Source organism: Hemitrygon akajei, chromosome 19 (genome assembly GCF_048418815.1).
Source record: "Hemitrygon akajei chromosome 19, sHemAka1.3, whole genome shotgun sequence".
Lineage (NCBI taxonomy): Eukaryota > Metazoa > Chordata > Chondrichthyes > Myliobatiformes > Dasyatidae > Hemitrygon > Hemitrygon akajei.
The window spans coordinates 26,759,021-26,779,432 of record NC_133142.1 but is presented as its reverse complement, the minus strand read 5'-3'; the positions used below and the strand labels follow the sequence as shown (position 1 = coordinate 26,779,432).

The following is a 20,412-nucleotide window of genomic DNA, read 5'->3' as shown; positions in this document are numbered from 1 at the left end:
AAACTTCCAGCCTCAACATTGCGCAGGAGGCATTTAAGAGCAATGCGAAGATGTTAAGAGGTTGCAGATTGTTCTGGGATGGGATTGAACAAATTCATGTTTAAACTTGTTCACATTTGGTCTATACTGTCAGAGCTCTGTATCTGATACAAGGTAGCATGGTCAGATAAGTTCTGCAGGCAACATGGTGAGGTAGAAGATCAGATCCAAGACAATAAGGTTATTTCTTTTCATTTTTTAAACTAATCTATGCTAATATATTATCCTTAACCACAGGTTAACTTCTAATTTTAGACAATGATATTGACCTGACCAAATTACTTTGGAATCTGAAATTATTCCGATTATTCCCATTATTCTTTTACATTATTCCCACTGACACTCCTGCATTAATTATATCTTAAAGAAGCCATTTAATTATGTTACATTTTTCTAAGTGCACTGTTATTACTCAGCATGTTCCCCAATTATTTGGGTCTGTCTAATAGGCTTGTCATTCCCCATTTCCACTCTCTCTTCCCTTGCCTGATCTTAATATTCCTTTCCTGAACAGACAGCTTGGCATTTGATTATCTCACTGTATGTCTGGGCTCAATACAGAATGGTTACAAATTTCATTGGGTGAAAAGATGTCACGTGGTATTTATTTATGTTATGCCCAGGAGTTCAAATACCCAAGACCTATACAGTATTTGTAGATTAACTGTGAGCTAAAAAAAACTTGCTCATCAATAAATGGCTTACAATTAAATCCTTGCCACTTAACTTTGAAATTCTCATTTTTGTTTTTGCATCTATTCCTGAAAAGAATTATACCAAAGCTAAATCTTGAATATTATTAAAATGCAATAATTCATGCTCCTCAAACTCAAACTGAGCTAATCTTCCTCTTCTTGGCACACTGATTTCAGTTGCAAACAATGAGCACTAACAAACCTGGCAGTTAATATGATCCTGTTATTTTAACAATTTGCCCCATTTTGAAAGTAAGGCAGGCAATTCTACTCAAAGCAGAGGTTTGCTCAACTATACAAAAGGACATTACAATTCTTGGCTGCATACAAAATCATTAGAAAATCAAAGGCTTTGAGTAGGCATAAGAGGAAAGAGGTCCTTAAGGAGATAAAAAGACATTTTTCCCTTTGAATAATGGTTTTAATATATTTCAAAACTTCTATAGAAAGCTAACAAACTTCTACAGATGTACATTGGAGAGTATCCTAACTGGTTGCACCATGGCCTGGTATGGAAACACCAATGCCCAGGAATGGAAAAGGCTACAGAAAGTGGTTGACATAGTCCAGTCCATCACAGGAAAAGCCTTTCCACTATGGAGCACATTTTTATGGAGCACAGCTACAAGAAAGCTGGATCCATTGTCCATCCAGGCCATGTCCCCTTCTTGCTACTATCATCGCATAGGAGGTACAGGAGTCTTAGGTTCACAAATAGTTATTACTCTACAACCATCAGGCTCCTGAACCTGCATGGATCACTTTATTCACCACTACCTTGAACTGATACTATGAGCTACAGCCTCACTTTCAATGACTCTTTAGAACTCATTTCCTTAGTATTATTTTTATTTGCCCATTTTGTCTTCTTTTGCACATTGGTTGTTTGTTTAGTCATTTTTTACATATAGTAGTTTTGAAAATTATGTTCTATATCTTTTTTCTGTAAATACCTGCAAGAAAATGAATTTTAAAGTAGTGTATATGATAACATACACGTGCTTTGATAAGAAATATACTTTGAACTTTGAAAAAGATTGTTTAAAAGTAATTTTGTGAACACACAACCATTGGTTTATGGTGACATTTCTCTTCACTGGTACCCAAAGGGCTCCCTGAACTAGCACATATGGAAAAAATAGTTTTGGAAAGATGACAGATTTCAATTTGCCTTAGGGCTCCACACTGTTCTCCTTTGGGGACCTGCAATGTCACAACCAGAGAAAAAGGAAATGACAGGTGCCATGCAAGTGGAAGCAACTCTCACTAAAGGAAACAAAATGCCTCCAGTAATATTGGAAATTTGTGCAAAGTAACATCAGTCACATCACAACAGATCACATCTCACATAGTTACATATCGATATACATACCAAGTACTACTTCTATTTGTAAAGTGCAGCAATGTTGTCTTTTTCATAAAATGATTGAAACAAAACAGTACCATACTCATACTTCCAGCAATGATGGGTAGATTGCCAGTTAAAATATACAGAGTATACAGAAAAGGAAATGATTTCATCACCTGAAAAATATCAAAGCTCCAAATCAGCTTGCTTTTTCCAATTTTTGCTTTAGACAGACAGACAGTCATACTTTATTGATCCCGAGGGAAACTGGGTTTCGTTACAGCTGCACCAAGAATAGTGTAGAAATATAGCAATATAAAACCATAAATAATTAAATAATAATAAGTTAATCATGCCAAGTGGAAATAAGTCCAGGACCAGCCTATTGGCTCAGGGTGTCTGACACTCTGAGGGAGGAGTTGTTAAGTTTGATGGCCACAGGCAGGAATGACTTCCTATGATGCTTAGTGTTACATCTCGGTGGAATGAGTCTCTGGCTGAATGTACTCCTGTGCCTAACCAATACATTATGGAGTGGATGGGAGTCATTGTCCAAGATGGCATGCAACTTGGACAGCATCCTCTTTTCAGACACCACCGTCAGAGAGTCCAGTTCCAACCCCACAACATCACTGGCCTTACGAATGAGTTTGTTGATTCTGTTGGTGTCTGCTACCCTTAGCCTGCTGCCCCAGCACACAATAGCAAACATGATAGCACTGGCCACCACAGCCTCGTAGAAGATCCTCAGCATCGTCCGGCAGATGTTAAAGGACCTCAGTCTCCTCAGGAAATAGAGACGGCTCTGACCCTTCTTGTAGACAGCCTCAGTGTTCTTTGACCAGTCCAGTTTATTTATCTCTGTGGGTTATGACTTCAAGTATTACCTAAAAGGTGTAAACAGCTTTCTTGTGCCTCTCTCGTAATGTCCAATGCATGTTTATCCCGGAAAAAGTGCGGTGAACTGATACTACCTTAATTAGTTACTTGTCTTCAAAGGTATGAAGGTAGACAAATCTCCAGGGTCTGACCATGTGTATCTAAGAGCATTGCGGGAGACTAAAGAAGTTTTGGGATCCTTCTCTGAGATACTTCCATCTTTAGTAGCCATGGGTGATGTGCTGGAGGGGAGACTGGAGGGTAGCGAATGTTATGTCTTTATTTAAGAATGGCAGTAAAGGAAAACCTGGGAACTATAGGTTAGTTAGTCAAACATCTGTGGTCAGTGACCTACTGGAGAGGATTCTGAGGGATAAGATATACATTCAGCTGGAAAGACAGTCATTAACTTGGGGTAGTTAGCATGAGGAATTATTGATTGAGTTTTTTGATGAGGTGACAAAGAAAGTTAAACAGGGCAGGATGGTAGACATAACTTAAATGGACTTCAGCAAGACCTTTGATAAGGTTCCACATGGTAGACTACTCCGGAAGGTTAGATTTCATAGAATCTAGGCAAGTGATCAGAGAGCTAGTTAATCAGATACATAATTGGCTTGATAATATAAAGCAGATAGTAATGGTGGAAGGTTATTTTTCGGACTGGAGGTGCGTGACTAGAGGTGTAGCTCAGCGACTGGCGCTGGGCAAATTGTCATTTGCAGTGCTTGGCCCATTGTTGTTTGTCATTTATAACAATTACGTGAATAAGAATGAATAAAGCATGGTTAGTAAGTTTGCATATGACACTAAAGTAGGTTATATCGTAGACAATGAAAGTTATCAAAAATTACTGTGGGATCTTGATTGGCTGAGTAAGTGGGCTACGGAATTGCAAATGGAGTTTAATTCAGATAGGTGCAAAGTGTTACATTTTGGAAAGTCAAATTCAGGTATGGAGTTTTACTGCAAATGGCAGGGTACTGGGGAATGCTTTAGAACAGAGGGACCTTGGAGTACAAGTACATGGTTCATGGAAAGTGGCGTCACCAGTACAGAGGAAGATGAACATGGCTTTTGGCATGCTTGCCTTCATAAGTCAAGACAGAGTATAAAAGTTGGGAGCTCATGCTGCAGGTGTACGGGTATATGCTGTTGAAACCACCCTTGGAGTATTGTGTTCGGTTTTGGTTGCCCTGCTATAGGAAATATATCATTAAACTAGAAAGAGTGTAGAAAAGATTTATCAGTTCAGTTCAGTTCAGTTTCAGTTTATTGTCATTTAGAAACCATAAATGCAATGCAGTTAAAAAATGAGACAACGTTCCTCCAGAATGATATCACAAAAGCACATGACAAAACAGACTACACCAGAAAATCCACATAACGTTTGGCACTCCCCAATCCAGAGTCCGGAGAGGCTGCTGCGTATTAATATAGCGCTACCGTCTTAGCGCGTTCCCCGGAAAGGAGCTCCAAATCCACCAGACAAAACAAGACCAAAAACTAAAGCTACAAAACCTGCACAAAACCACATAGTTACAATATATAGTTACAACAGTGCAAACAATAGCATAATTGATAAAAAAAAACAATGGACACAGTAAAAATAGTCCAAAGATGTTAAAAGACTATAAGTTCAAAAGAAACCACCACACAGTTTCCACAAGTCCACAAGAGTAGACTCGGCAGAAGGGAGTACCCCTGCTATGGACTTCCACGGCGCCGCCGGACACAGCCTCGCAGACGCAGCACACAATGAAAGCTCCATCGAACCCAGCCTCGCAGACACAGCACACACTGGAAGTGCCCCGACCGCAGTGGACTCCGAGTCCAACCAACCTCTGAGCCTCCGACCATCCCCTCCGGCACAGCTTCTCCGAGCACCATCCTCTGCCGAGCGTATTAAGACACCCCCGCCAACAGCCACCGGCAACGCAACCCTGAGGACTGGGGGCCTGTTCTTCTCAGCAGAGACCTGGACCTCACAGCAGAAGCAGCAACAAAGAGGGCCTTCCTGGAGATTTCCAGATGTTCCTCCGTGCTCCCACGTCTGTTTTTCATCAGATTAGGATTGTGCACGGCACCCTGCTTAACAAATAACATATCAGCTCTGGAGTGGCTGCTGCAAGCTGCGTCGCGCCGCCATCTTGGCTAGTTATAAGGATGTTGAGGGACTGAAAGAGATTGGACAAGCTGGGACTTTTATTTCCTAGCGCATAGGACACAGGGGTGATCTTGTACAGATGAGTAACATAATGACTGCTGTACATGGGATGAGTACACTCCCCCCCAATCCTCAGAATTGTGGAATCAAGAAATAGAGGGCACAGGTTTAAGGTGAGAGGGGAGAGATTCAAGAGGAACTTGAGGGGCTACTTTTTTACCACTTGAGATGTTATGTATATGGAATGAGCTGTCAGAGGAAGTACTTGAGGTAGGTACAATAATAACTTTTAAAAGGCAGTGTATGTATATGGATCAGAAAAGTTTAAAAAGTTATGCTGGCAAGAGGGATGAGCTTGGATAGGCACCTTGGTCAGTATGGACCAGTTAGGCCAAATGATGAAGTTCCTAAAATAGATGTGGATTTTTCTTTAAAGGGTAGTAAAGGAAGAATCCTAGCTCATTAGTTTTTAATTAGACACAGACTTGCAATGATTGCCAAGATAAGGATTCTTACGCCCCAGATCTTCACCTCTATCTTTACTGCACACAAAACCTTCAACTTTCCCTTTATAAGCATTGCACATTATTCCTTCCTCTCAATCTCTCACACACAACCTCGCGCGTCTAGCACTCAACACACCAGCTAGTTTTGCCAACATAACTACATGATCTGAATACCTCAGCTCCTACTCGTTATGTTTTCAGGACACATGCTTTCAATTCACCTTGTACAGTCTGCTGGGGAAGCTGCAAATACTTTCATCCTTTTACCCAAAAACCAATCCTTGCCCCCTTCTTTAATTTCAGAAGTTGATATGGTGCAACCAGCTAGGATACTGACACGACACAAACTGTATAGGAGGAACTTTCATGCAGTGCATTACCACTGCACTGGTCCAAGGAAAACAGAATGGGGAAGACAGTGGTGGTAACTCTCTGAAAAGTGAAATCACGCACTACCTTACTGCACAGGACCAAAGAATCAACTTCAACAGCCTAAATTTCCAAAGAAAGTTGGCGTACATACATTACGAAATTCAGCTGCATGAGGCAAACTGCCTGCAACCTTTTCAAAATGCCTCACAGTTGCAACTTGTTGTCAAGGCTTCCTGCTGAGCACGGAGGCCATTAAAATAGCATATTTACTGTGCACTTTTAGTCCACTGCACATCAATCATTACTGTGTTTTTTAGTGTGACTCTTCAAAAAAGATGGCATAAAAAAACAAAAGTACCCATTTAATTCAGAAAGCAAGAGTTATAACCTCAAAGTGACCTTACTAATTATACTCCTTTCAAAGAAATGGGAAGCCAAGACTGTGATCTGCTATCCAATTAAAGTCTGATTTCAACTCAGTGGTCAATTAGATCTCCTAGCTCAACTCAAAGAAAAACAACTTCACCTCACCAACAGAATAATTACATTATCTGTTAGAACAGAGCACAATGGAAAACAAACAATTTGACCTATAATGAACAATGCCATTGAAAATTCATTAACCTTTATTAATATATTACATTCTGAGTAACCATTGATAGAAATAATGCATCAGGCATATGAAAAAAATCAATTTCATACCCAGCTTGTGAAAGCCTATACATAATAAATTGGCAAAGCTTACAGAATGATGGACTGATATTTTTGCATGTACATCAGTTCTCTTTAACAAATGTCATGATCTGAAGTGACTGATTTTATTTTTGTCTGAACAATGATAAAACAGTGATAAGCTTCAAAATATTAAGGTGAAAAATAACTGTGTGAAACTACCATAGAACAAAGGCATCAATCCCAATATAAATCTTAATCCAAAAATATAATGAAGCGAAGGGAGTAGTAGCATAGTGTAAAATTATGAACAGAATATATATTTTGTACCGGTAGGGGTTTCATTCATCCCATTCATAAATGAGAAGATTTGTTTTCAGATCATTCATTTTTAAATCTAAAATCAATAATTAATTAGACCATTTGATACCATTTTTCTAATCTAGATTAATCATTAAAGAGATAATTCCAAAGCAGCATAACTTTTTAAAGTTCCCACAATTCTTCTTTTACAATGGCTGATTCATTTTTGATAAATGCAATACAACAAACATAAATGTATCGGACATATTTTTTTATTTACTTATTAGCTTTATGGATATAGGCATCAATAGCAAAGCCAGTATTTATTATCCATTCCTAATTGCCCTTATGAAAATGGTGATGAGCCATCTTCTCTAACAGCTGCAGTCCACAAGTTCAAGTTCATAGTTGTAGACAGATATACACAGGATATAAATACCATGAAAATTGGTTTTCTGCAGCAGCGGTGTAGTCCATTACAAAATGAAGGCAAACATAAATATAATTAACATAGCGTAAATATACATAATGCATACATGTTCAATGACAGGCTCATCAGGAGATGGTAAGATAATATGATAACGTCCTGCACTATCTACAGCACCACCAACTTTGGAGTCTAATGCAAACTTACTACGCCACCCTCCACTTCTTCAAGGGTCCGGGAACATACCCCTGCAGAGCACAACTAGTTACAGACCTCCAGGAAGAATGTACTCCATTTGCTACCACCCTTTGCCTTCTGAAGGCAAACTAATTCTGAACGTACACAGCCAAGATTTCCTGTATTGCATGCCTCCTGACTTTGAATAACCCTACGATGGGAACCTTGTTAAGCACTATACCTTCATCAATTTATTTTGTAACCTCTTTGAAACAGTCAATCAAACTTGTGAGGTACAACTTGCCCCTCAGAAAGCCATGCTGAATAGCTTTAATCAGACTACCGGTATGTTTCTACAAATGCTTGTAAATCTTGCTTCTAAGAATCCTCTGCAAAAGTTTGCCCAAAGTGATATTATACTCACAGGTGTATAATTCCTAGATTATCCCTATTACATTTTTTGAACAAAGGAGTAACATTTGCCATTCTCCAATCTTTTGGTCATACATCTGTGGCCAGTGAGGACACCAAGATCATTGGCAATGGCACAGCAATCTCTTCTCTAGCTTCCCGTAGTAAACAGGGGTATATCCTGTCTGGTCTAGGTATTTACCTACCCTAATGTTTTTCGGAAGTTTCAACATAGCCTCCTTAACCTCAACATGTACCAGCATATTAGCCTGTGCTACACTGACCACACATTAGTCAAGGCCACTTTCATTGGTGAATACTGAAGCAAAGTATTCATTGAAGAACCCAACCTCCTCTGACTACAGACATGTTTCACTTTTATCCATGATCAGTCATACCCTCATTCTAGTTATCTTAGCATTCCTTCTGTTCTTCACATATATATAGAATGTCTTGGGTTTTCCCTAATCCTACATGCCAAGACTTTCTCATGCCCTTTCTAGCTCTTCTAAGTAGCTTCTTAAGATTCTGCCTAGCTACTATGTTACTCTCAAGAGCCTTGTCTGATTTTTGTTCCTAAAGCTTAAATATGCTTTCTTCTTACTCTTGACTAAATATTATACTTCTCTTGTTATCCATGGTTCCTTCACTCTATCATCAATGGGCAAGTCCATTCCAAACCCAATGCAAATGCTCCCTTAACAACCTTCATATTTTTGTTGCATATATTTCTGAAAACATCTGTTCCCAATTTATATTTCCAAGTTTTTGCCCAATACTATGTAATTAACCCTCCCCCAATTAAAAACTTTTCTACATCATCAGCTTCTGTCTTTATCCAAGGCTATGGTAAAGGTTAAGGGGTTATGGTCATTATCTCCAAAGTGCTCACCCACCAAGAGATCTGTTACGTGACCAGCTTTATTGTCTAGTAGCAGATCCAGTATAGCCTCTCTCCTAATTTGCTTGTCTATATATTGTATCAGGAATCATTTCTGGTCACACCTAACAAATTTTGCCCCAGCTAAACCATTTGAACTAAGGAGTTGCCATTTAACATTAGGGAAGTTGAAGTCACTAACGACAAGAACCCTCTTATTTTTGCATGTTTGCAAAATCTGCCTATTGATCTGCTCCTCAGAGTCCCTGGTGATATTTGGGAGGCTATCAAATAATCGCAATAATTCTCTTCCAGCAACTGTAATACTATCCTTGATTAACAATGCCACTCCACCACCTCTTTTACTTCCCTCTTTTTCTGTTTTGAAACATCTAAACCCCAGAACATCCAGCAGCCATTCCTGCCTTTATGTCAGTCTCTGTAATTACCTTACCACCTTTGTCCTTACTCCTTACCAGACCATACAATTCACCCTGGACGATGATAGTGCAGAGCTCAGCAATGGCAATTACTATTGAATACAATGGTAAATACAGTTGGATCAAGGACATTGCCCAGAGGAACTACAGTGATCCCTTGGGGCTCTTTTACATTTCATTCCAGATATGAACAATGATACTGATTCATGTACATTTTTATCCTCAGAAAATCCAACAGTAGTCTAAATTTTAACATGATAAAGCAAAACTGCATGGATATAAAGGAAAAGTGTGGCATTGTCTTTTACTTACTTTGGATCTACAGTGGTTACTATAATGTGAATTTGGCTACTGGAATACAAAATAGTCTTTTATCTGGTGCTGCTGGCTTCACTAGAATGAAATGGCACAATGTTGTTTCTGTCCTTTCATGTGATTTAGAGTGCAATGCCATCTAAACTAGCATAAATTAGAAATATAATTACCATACAATGAGTATCTCAATTAGATTAATATATTCTATTCTCTCTTCTGTGGGTAACTTCATGCACAAACCCACACATTTGTACACTTTATCCCAGCAACTTCAGCTTCTCACTGCAAGTATTATTAGACATGAGTGGAAAATATCACTGAGCAGCAATTACTTCTTGTAAATGTGCAGGTTTCAAAATCTGGCAGGCGGCTTGGGAAAAAGCCCTGCAGTAACATTTCAGTGTCAATCAGTGCAAATGCAGAAGATATGCAAAGTGTGTCGAATTATACATACATTAGGCGCAAGAGGATAACTAGGGAGAGGGTGGGACACTCAAGGATAAAGACGCGACGAATGGGGTGAAGTCCTTCATGAATATTTACATCAGTATTTACTGAGGACAAGGACGTAGGGATACTAAGACCAGTGTTGAGTGTATTAATAGGCTAAAGCATTTTGAAGTAAAGGAGGAAGTAGTATTGGGTCTCTTAAAGAGCATTAAGTTGGATAAGTCCCCAGGGACTGATGGGATACACCCTAGGTTATTGAGAGAGGCTACAGTAGGGATTGCAGGGCGTTGACAAATATTTTTGTGTCCTCTCCAGCCACGGGCAAAGTCCTGGAAGACGGACGAGTAGTTACTGTTGTTCCATTGTTCAAGAAGGGAACCAGAGCTATCCTGGAAACTATAGACCAGTGAGTCTCACTTCAATGGCAGGTAAGTTATTGGAGAGAATTCTTAGACCGTAAAATAAAAGACCATAAGATATAGGTGCAGGATTAGGCCATTTGGCCCATCAAGTTTGTTCTGCCATTTCATCATAGCTAATCCAATTTTCCACTCAGCCCCACTCTCCTGCCTTCTCCCTGTATCTCTTCATGCCTTGACCAATCAAGAATCTGTCAATCTCTGCTTCAAACATAAAGATTTGGCCTCGACTGTAATCTTTTTCATAGACGCTGCCTGGCCTGCTGAGTTCTACCAGCGCTTTAATCAGCACTCTCCCCTCCCATGATGGCTGACCTTCATCCACTTAAAGGTGTTGCACCTGCAATATTGAGAGTCAAGTTTTCAGAATCCTTCAGGAGATCATAAAATTGCTAGTTTGTTTAGATGGTTCAAAAATATATTTCTTAAAGGGAAATTACAGGTTGTGGATTCCAACGATTGTAGTTCAGAGGAAATATGTCTAGTAGAATATCTAGTAGTTTTGTGAGCTGCCAGCAAAATGTCACCATGTATCACCAGCGCTATCCTGGAATTGTTTATACATGTGTTTGTGTGTGCTTGTGCACATGGAGAGGAGTGGCAGTGTACTGAGAGAAGAACAGAGACAAAGGAATTTGGGAAAACATCTCACATAGCAGAGCTGATAATACAATCTCAGTCTCCTGAGAATTGCCACCTGCAGTTACCTCTTCCTCTGATCCACTATATCAACACTTAGTGACAGGTAACACATTTAGATTCATACAGGAATACAGCATGGGAGTAGACCCTTCAGGCCAACTGATCCATGCAGAGCACTTTTAGTCCCAGTTGGCTGTGTTTGGAGCATAAACTTCCAAGCTGTTCCCCACCATATATTAATCAAAATGCCTTTTAAACATTGCAAATATACTTGCCTCAACCCCCTTCCCCTGGCAGCTCATTCCAGGTACTCACTGCCCTTTTTCTAAAGAAGAATAAGTCTCTTTAAAGTCCCTCCCCTCTAATATTTTATCTGTGCCCTCTAGCTTTCGACTCCTTAACTCTGGGTAAAGGACTATGACCATCCATCTAATCAATACCTCTCATGATTTTATAAACTTACGAGTTCACCTCTCATTTTCCTGCACTCCGAGGAATAAAGATCCTTCATGGCTAACCTCACCCTGTAACTCAGGCCCTCTAGTTCAAGCAACATCATTGGAAATGTCTCTGACGCACTATCCAGCTTGACAATATCTTTCCTATAGCAGAATGACCCACAATGCACACAATACTCCAAGAGTAGTCTCACCAATTACTTCTCTAACTGCAATATTATGTCCTTATTACTAAACTTGATACGCTGACTGATGATGGCCAGCATGCCAATTGCCTTCTTCATTAACCTGTATACTTCTACAGCTGCTTTCAGTAAACTGTGCACTGTTCCTCTGTTCCAGAAAGCACATCAAACCCTGCCATTCATTGTATAGGTCCTACCCTGGTTTGAATGTCCAAAATGCATCTTCTCACACTTAGCTTAGTTGAAATACATTTGAAATCCATCTCCCTAATTGACCGAGATCCCACTGCAATTCATTGCAACCTGCTTCAGTACAAACAAGACCTCCTTAATTTAGTATCAACAGCAAACTCGATGATCATGCTCTGTACATTCATATCTATATAATTTACATAAACAATAAATAACAGAGGTCCCAATACTGACCAGGGGCTCCCCACTAGGTACAATCTTTCAGTCAGAGGATCGACCTTCAGCCATCACCCTCTGCTCTCTTTCATTGAGCTAATTTTGAATCCACCTCACTACCATCCCCTGAATCCCATGGAACCTTACCTTCCAGATCAGTCTGCCATGTGGGAGCTTGTCAAATGCCTTACTGAAGTCCATATAAATAACATCTATTGCTCTGCATTCCTCTATCCCCTCTTCAAAAAAAATCGCAAATAATTGTCTGACATGATCTCTCACACACAAAACTATGCTGACTATTCCTGATCAGACCTTGAATATCCAAGTGATGGTAAATATTGTCCCTCAGAATTACCTCCAATAACTTTCCCTACAACTGAAGTCAAGCTCACTGATCTGTCTTTGCTACATTTCTTGAACAATGGAACTAAGTTACCCACCCTCCACTTCTGGAACTTCACCATTGGCCATCAACAGAGCAAATATTTCCATTAGGGCTTCTGCAATTTCTTCCCTGGCCTCTCATAAGGTCTGGTGCAAGGGGAGGGGGTGCTCTTAGTTCTTGGGATTTGCTCACCTTAATGTGTTTCAAGGCCGAAAATGCTTCTTCCAGTTGATGTACATATGTTCCAAGATCTCACAACCAATTATTTCATTAGTTCCTCAGTTTCCAAGGAGAAATATACATTTAAAAAAACTTCTATGGTTCCATACATACACGGTGCTGAAGGTCTTTAAGTGGACTTACTCTTCCCTTGTGCTTTTTTTTACTGTTAAAGTAACTGAAGAACCTCTTGGAATTATCTTTAACCCAGCCTGACAAAACACATTTCATACCCATCATTCTGCCCTCCTGATTTTCCACTTAAGTCTGCTCTTAATTCATTTTTATTTGTCAAGGGATTCATTTGTACCTAGCTGCTTAAAAGCAATGTACACTTCCTTCTTTTTCCTGACCAGAGCAGCAATATCTCTTGTCAGCCAGGGTTCCTACAAGAGACATGTACCCTTCATCCTAAGTGGAATATGTTGCCCTAGAGCCTTGATATGACCCTTTTAAAAGCCTCCCATTAGTCAACTATTCCATGTCAAATCTATCAATATGCTTGTGTCAGTTTTGTGGTCAATCCTGCTTCTGCAAGGGCAAAGTAGCACAATCCCTCCTTAACACGTGATTCATCGATCACTTGTCTAGTCTTGTTCACTTTGACAAGGATTGACAAGGACAAGAAAATAACAAAGTAAATGGGTTGTTATTACAAATGCATCCACATATTTTCTTTAAGGAAAGCATAGATATATTATAAGTCTGATCAAGTTTTGGTATTTCAAAGACTATTTCAGTACTGACATTGTCTGATGCATTTTCCAATACAAGTTCATGCTTTCATTCTGTGTCAATTACTGTACTGGTCCTTCATTCTTTTGCTTTCCATTGAAACAGTCGATTTCAAAGGTTAGTGTTTCCATCCTGCAACATATTTGCACCAGGTGTAGTTGGAGAAAAGCAACTCCAAATATTTCAGGCTTATTGACATTAAGGTATTACATATTCAAACATTTTATTCTGAATGGAACTGCTTGCCACATCTCTGAAAAATGGCAAGACATGAAACAAAAGTAAGGTAAAAACAAACAAGGAATTTCAGAAGCTTCCCATCCAATTAATTCCTGATCTACAGTATTTCATGATGCCACTGGGGAACAAAATGCAAATTGTGGAAATTTTCATCACTGTAATACTTTAAAATTTTCTCAAAGGGCCCCAGCGTTGAGGAAACAAATTAATGTTTTGTACATTTTATGTGAAGCAACAATTACTATCTACTGTGACGCATAACAAGTGAAATGATTACCACACAAACATCTGCAGAAGCTGAAGCACCATTTCTGCAGTAGCTATCTATCACTTCTTGATCTGATTGGGCCAATTCTCTCTCTGTAATTTATCCTTATTCTCAGGACTCGAGTCTTCTAAAGGCACTTCTCAAAGAACAGACAACATCCTTATATCAAATTATCATTTGAATTACATCATACAGATTAGCTATCCAAGGACCAATGGACATTTTTGAATTCCCCTTTAGTGCAGACAGCAACATCAGAATCAGAATTACCACTGACAGATGTAGTGAAAACTGTTGTTTTGTGGGAGCAATACAGTGCAATGCTGAAAAAAAGATTACTTGAGATGACAATATGAAATATAACAAACAAACAAACAAATAAATAAATGGTATGATCAGAAATCAAATTAGTGAGGATGTGTTCATGGGTTCACTGACCATTTAGAAATCTGATGATGAAGGGCAAGAAGCTGTTCCTTATATGTTGAGTCTGCATCCTCTGGCTCATGTACCTCTTCCCTAATGGTAGTAATGAGAAGAAAGCACATCCTGCATAGGGAGGTCCATACTGATGGACGCTGCCTTCTTAAGGCACTGCTTTTTGAAGATATCCTTCATCGTGGGGAGGGTAGTGCCCATGATAAAGTTGGCTGAACTTACAACCCACTGCAATTTTGTTTCAAATCCATGCACTGAAGCCTCCATACCAGTCAGAATATTGTCCACAATATACCTGTAGAGATTTGCAAGTCTTTGCTGATATAACAAATCTCCTCAAATTCAAGCTGCTGTTGTGCCTTCTTAATAATTTCATCTATATATTATGCCCACGGTCGATCTCCTGAGATGTTGACACTCAGGAATTTGAAGGTGCTCGTCCTTTCCACCACTGCTGACCCTTGACGTGGACTGGTGTTGTCCTGACTTACCCTTCCAGAAATCCACAATCAATTCTCTGGTCTTTGAGTTCAAGGCTGTTGAGTGCAAGGTTGCTGTGTGATACTACTCAAACCAGCTGACCTATCTCATTCCTGAATGCCTCCTTGTCAACATGTAAAATTGTCCCAACACCAGGTTAATCAGCACATTTACGAATGACATCTGAGCTGTGCCTAGTCAGACAGCCATAAGTGTACAGAGTAGAGCAATGGTTATACATGCATTCTTGAGGGGTGCCTACGCTGATTGTCGGTGAAGAGGAGATGTTATTTCTGATCTGCACAGACTTGGTCTCTGAATGAGGAAGTCAAGGATCCAGCTGCAGAGAAAGGTAGAGAGGCCCCGGTTTTGAAATTGTACTTCAGGGGATGATGGTGTTGAATACTGAACTATGATCAATAAACAGAAGCCTGATGTAGGAACCGCTGATGATCAGATGGTCCAAGGCAAAGTGGAGAGCCAGTGAGACTGCATCGGCTGTCGATCTGTTGTGGTAGGAAAATTGCAGCAACTAGATGTAACCACTACATAGGTAGAGTAACTGCTCTCTCCCCATTTTTAATCAATTGTTTTATGAACTGTGCCCTTGTGAATGAGCATGGCATTGTCTCTAGTCTGAAAAGGCATTCGTAAGGTTGATTAGTCCAAGTATGGAAGCACTCTTTACATACTATATTTGTTGAAATAAAAAGATAAAGTTAGCAACAGTAGCTGTCTTCATAGCACTGAATGAACACAATTTCTTTATTTCTTTTGTATGATGTGAGTAACTTTTCACTTAAATGTTTATTCTGTTAATCCAAGTAACGTCTCCTAAATTTTCAGATAAACAAAATAAAGTGCCTCCTCCAAAGGGAAGAATTGAAGTAATGCATTCCATGGTTTGGGACTCATAGCCACAAATGCATATAGATTCACTGAGCACCTTCCATTTTCACAGCAGAAGCCCATATTGTTCATGGTTATGTAAATTTTGCTAAGAGCTGTGAAGCACCTTTGAGGGAAGGATGGTGTACTTATTCCTTCTTTATATACATCACATTGTTCTTTACACTTGGATAATCAATCTGTATCTGTGGCATATTTGTTAGCCATGTTTTCACAGAATGGCTGTCCTAATCTTGAACAGTTTCGTAACTTTTTTTTAAATAAGTCTTTGAGAGTTCATCTGGTGTTTTCCATCATCGTTCCAATTCACAAAGGACATTGGACAAATGGCAGGTGGAACAATGCAGGCCATCAACAACAGCCACTCAACTGGAGAAGACTTCAAATTTCCAAACACAATTTGCATTGTTGCACATCTCTGACCTTTGCACGATGTGCTAGCTCAACAGCAGAGAAGTATTCTGCAAGAGATAATGTGGGGGCCAATGTTGCAGTATAATGCTTGCCCGTGATGTCCCAGTGAGTTCTGGATGACACCCAGAGATTTAGGATGAGGAAAACTAATTAATCAAGAAGGTAAAGTTCTTTCAAGGGGCAATCAGATTCAGCCCTAAATATTGCACTGAATCATCAATGAAACATAAGTTCAGTAAAAAGCTCAATTATCTTTCATCCAAGCACTTGCTGGCTTTCCTAATGGTGTGCCCTATCCTGTTAGTATGCCCTGCAGTGATCTTAGCTGTTGCCACCAATGTTTTGAATTTTACAATTATATTAAGGAAAACAGTTTAATGATAGGCTCATGTTTTCAGTTCCTCTAAAGGTAGACAATAAACACTTATTTTCTGAAAAATATTATTTAAAGTAATGAATTATGTTTGTATTATGGAACATTACATATTGCTGTCCATTTGGTACATAAAACTGAACTCCAAGTTTCAACCTGAATTATTCAGTCTAACAGTGAGATAATTCCTTGTAGAAATGAGAATTTTCCATGCAGGACAACAACAATCGATAATCCTGAAGCATGCTATGCTAATAAATTAACAAGTATAGGTTAAAATTTTAATTGTTATGAGAAAAGATTTGCTCATGGGAATGATCATTTTGCTCTGAATATGAGCTAGAAATATTGGAAGAAAGCCCCAATTTTACGTGCACATGCTTGACACATTAGCAGCAGCAGCTAATCAAAATTGCCACCATAATCTGCAAGGCTCTTTTTAAAATTTACCCAGGAAAGGCATGCTTGCTGGCAAAATACCAAATCAATGTCTACACTGCTGCAATGGGTGGCTTACAGAAATGATTTTAAAATATAGTTGTTTAAGTATTTTTTAATCTTGCTGAAACTACCTTGAAATTTAAGTTGGTTGGTTCTACAGCAGCCGACATTGGAATTAGTTTGCAACTTCAAAATATAAAATTAATTGGGGGAATAAACAGACGGAGCCAGGATATGCATGTCTTCATTTCGTTTTACTTTTAGCGACCTGTGCCCTTATGATGTGTTGGCTTAATGATGTATGCTATTCACGTACTTTTCCATATAACCCAAAGTTAATTATGTAAACAACAAAGAATGGTTAATCAAACAATATATTTATAATATTACTAACATATTAAATACACAACAGCAGAGCACTGTTTAAAAATGGTTCAGTCATGAAAATGCATAATTATGTGCACTGTATTAAAAACAATCAACGTGTAGTACCTGCAAAGTTGTAACTCTTCAAGAGAAAATCATTCTCACAATTAGTTTGTAATGCTTCTGTCATATTTTAATTTTCTACTGCCAGTTTCCCTTGCTTGAAACCAGCAATATTATTAAACATTTATAAACATTTATTGCTGTTCCAAATAGCTGGAGAAAACAATAGACTCCCCATGCGGCAAACTTACTTGTCTTTCCAGTGTTCTTCATTCGCGTCCTATTGGAGGACTCTGTTTCGAAACCCTCGAGGTGGATTTGCTGCAGGTCATCTTTTTCATGGGTCTTATGATCTACAATATCAATTGGGGATTGATTGCCACCAGAGCAGCCGACGTAAGACGTGGCCCAGTATTTTGGTCCATAGTTTCCTGGAGAGAAAGCGATGTATACAGCATCAGCAGGTAAGAAATAAAGTTTCACTTCTAATCCATCTAAGTTAAAATATCCAGCTCTATTTATACTATGACATAATTAGTAAAATCAAAACTTTAATTATGAATACATAAAGTTTTGATTTATATTTTACCAAAAGGCCGTCTTTGAAAGTTAAAAATACAGTAAATAAAGCTCATGTACAAAATGAATACCGAAAATGATACTTTTTCCAAAGAAAACAGAATCAACTTTCTTCTCTGACGTTACATTCTGAGCTCATAATGTGGTTATGATGCATAAACTGCAGAAGTAAGCTAACAAAATAATGAGAAACAGAAGAATGAATTGGATTCACGTAAACAAAGTGTATACTCAGAAAACAGAAAAACAAGCGCCGCATTGCGCTTGCCTGGAGATATATCATTAATTCCACAATTAATACTTTATTTAAAAAAACATTAACCAAAAATGTTGAAACAAATTTCCCTGAATGCAGGTGAAATAACCTGGTCCCCACAAGCACTATTTATGGGAATCCAAAGCAAAGGGGTAAAGGTCACTATGTTTGGAATTAATCTGTGAAGTTAACATATTTATTCATTTTTCACAGGAGTAACCGAAGTAACCACAGATTAAATAAATAAGGAGCTAATTTTGGAAGGATTTGTCAGGCAATTTATAAGAGTGCATTTTAAATAAGAGCAGAGCAAACTTAAATGTACTCAAAGCAAGTAAGGAAGTGGTCTGGAATATCCAGACCATAGAGCTACTTGTATCTTCTTGTAAGACACTTCATTTACTTTCAAGTACACACTTCACAAGTGTTACTGCTTTTGACAAGATTCTGATGTTTCCATGGGAACAATAAAAGAACTAGTTAGAGCTTTTAGATCAGAAAGCATACAATCAGAATTCAAAACTTAATTCTAATCGTGTATCTGTCATAAATATCTATGCTAAAAATCAAACTACACTGATGCTATAATCGTGCAAACAAAGCTAAGATAATCGAAATGAAATTTCTTACATATTTTGGAATAATTTCAACTGTTTGTTCTGCTGTATGCAACCAAGGCCTGATTCTGTTAAGCTGTTTTCAAACACTTTATTCAACACCATCTCCTGGCTGCACTGGAAACAACTGCATATTCATTGGGAAAAGTGGGATGGCATGGTTGTGCAGTGTTTAGTGTAACAGTTCTCATCAGTAGCTGCATGATCAGGGTTCAATTCCTGCTGCTATCTATAAGGTGGTTGTACATTTTGTCAGTGGATGTGTGGGTTTCCTCCCACATTCCAAAGACGTATGGGTTTGACTAGAAAGTTGTGGGCATGTTGGATCCACTTACGGGCTACTCCCAGCTCATCTGCCACTGTGTTAGTTGTTGATGCAAACAATGTATTTCAATACATGTTACAATGTTTCAACGTGCATGAGACAAATAAAATTAATCTTTAATCTTTTCTTCAATCAGTTATTTCAGCATTCCTAATGGGAAAATAAGTTTATTTGTAAAATATCAGCAAATTTCAGAATATCATTTTCAAAATTATTATGAAATATGTTTTGGCATTCACAGGTAGTTCAAATTATGGAATATAAAGAAATTATGAGAATTCCACAACACCTTGCAGAAATCTTCGTATGTATAATAGATAGGCACTGCACAAAGCAAATGTAAAAGTATTTATTCCTTCAGTAACTCCTCTCCAATTAACGTGTTTGGGTTCTACAAACTGTTACTAAATGTAGAACTTTATGTTCAGTAACAACATTTAAAACACAGTTTTCCAGTTGGTGCAATTTGGGTTCAAAGAACTGCTTATGATTAAACATCTGAAGGAAATACACAGAAAAATAAATTTTTACTAATTGACTGCAGGTTACATCCCACACAACATGAGTATCACATGAATTACAGAGCTGAACAGGCACGAACCTCTTTTTAATCTCATCAGGAATTATTTGTGTTAGTCACGTTAGTCCATTGTTATTTCCTTTCACAAAATCGAAAGCACTTTTTTTTCATTAAGAGTTTAGAACATCTACCTTCGAGGGCAACGGATTTGGTCGAATTCCTTCATTAAGGTAGACAGTGGAAAGTAGCTTTGGTGACTTACTTGTGAAAATGTAATTATAAACAAGGCTGGTGGGATTCACCAAGCTAAAATTCAACACCAGAAGGCCTAGCGCATCAAACCCATACCCTAGTCTTGACCCAAAACATTTACTGTCCATTTCTCTCCATAGAATCTGCTTGTCCCACTGAGTTTTTCCAGCTTTTTGCATGTTGCTTCAAATTTCCAGCATCTGCAGTGTCTTGTGTCTTCCCTTTTCATGTTCATTTTGGTAAGAATTTGATTAAAACCGATCTTCCACTACAAATTCAAAATTAATTTGTCTTCTGAACCATCCAATGATTCAGTTACTTTGTGATGGTAAATCT

At 38.5% G+C, this 20,412-nt stretch overlaps 1 protein-coding gene across 3 annotated transcripts in view; it reads right to left on the bottom strand.

Annotated features, from left to right (window-relative positions):
* LOC140741842 (receptor-type tyrosine-protein phosphatase gamma-like) overlaps positions 1-20,412 on the bottom strand; it is a 648,055-nt gene that overhangs the window by 379,725 nt on the left and 247,918 nt on the right. For all 3 annotated transcript variants that reach the window (XM_073072297.1, XM_073072296.1, XM_073072295.1), the window contains exon 3: positions 17,779-17,958. In XM_073072297.1, coding sequence (XP_072928398.1) covers positions 17,779-17,958 — 180 coding nt within the window. The remainder of the gene's footprint in view (positions 1-17,778; positions 17,959-20,412) is intronic.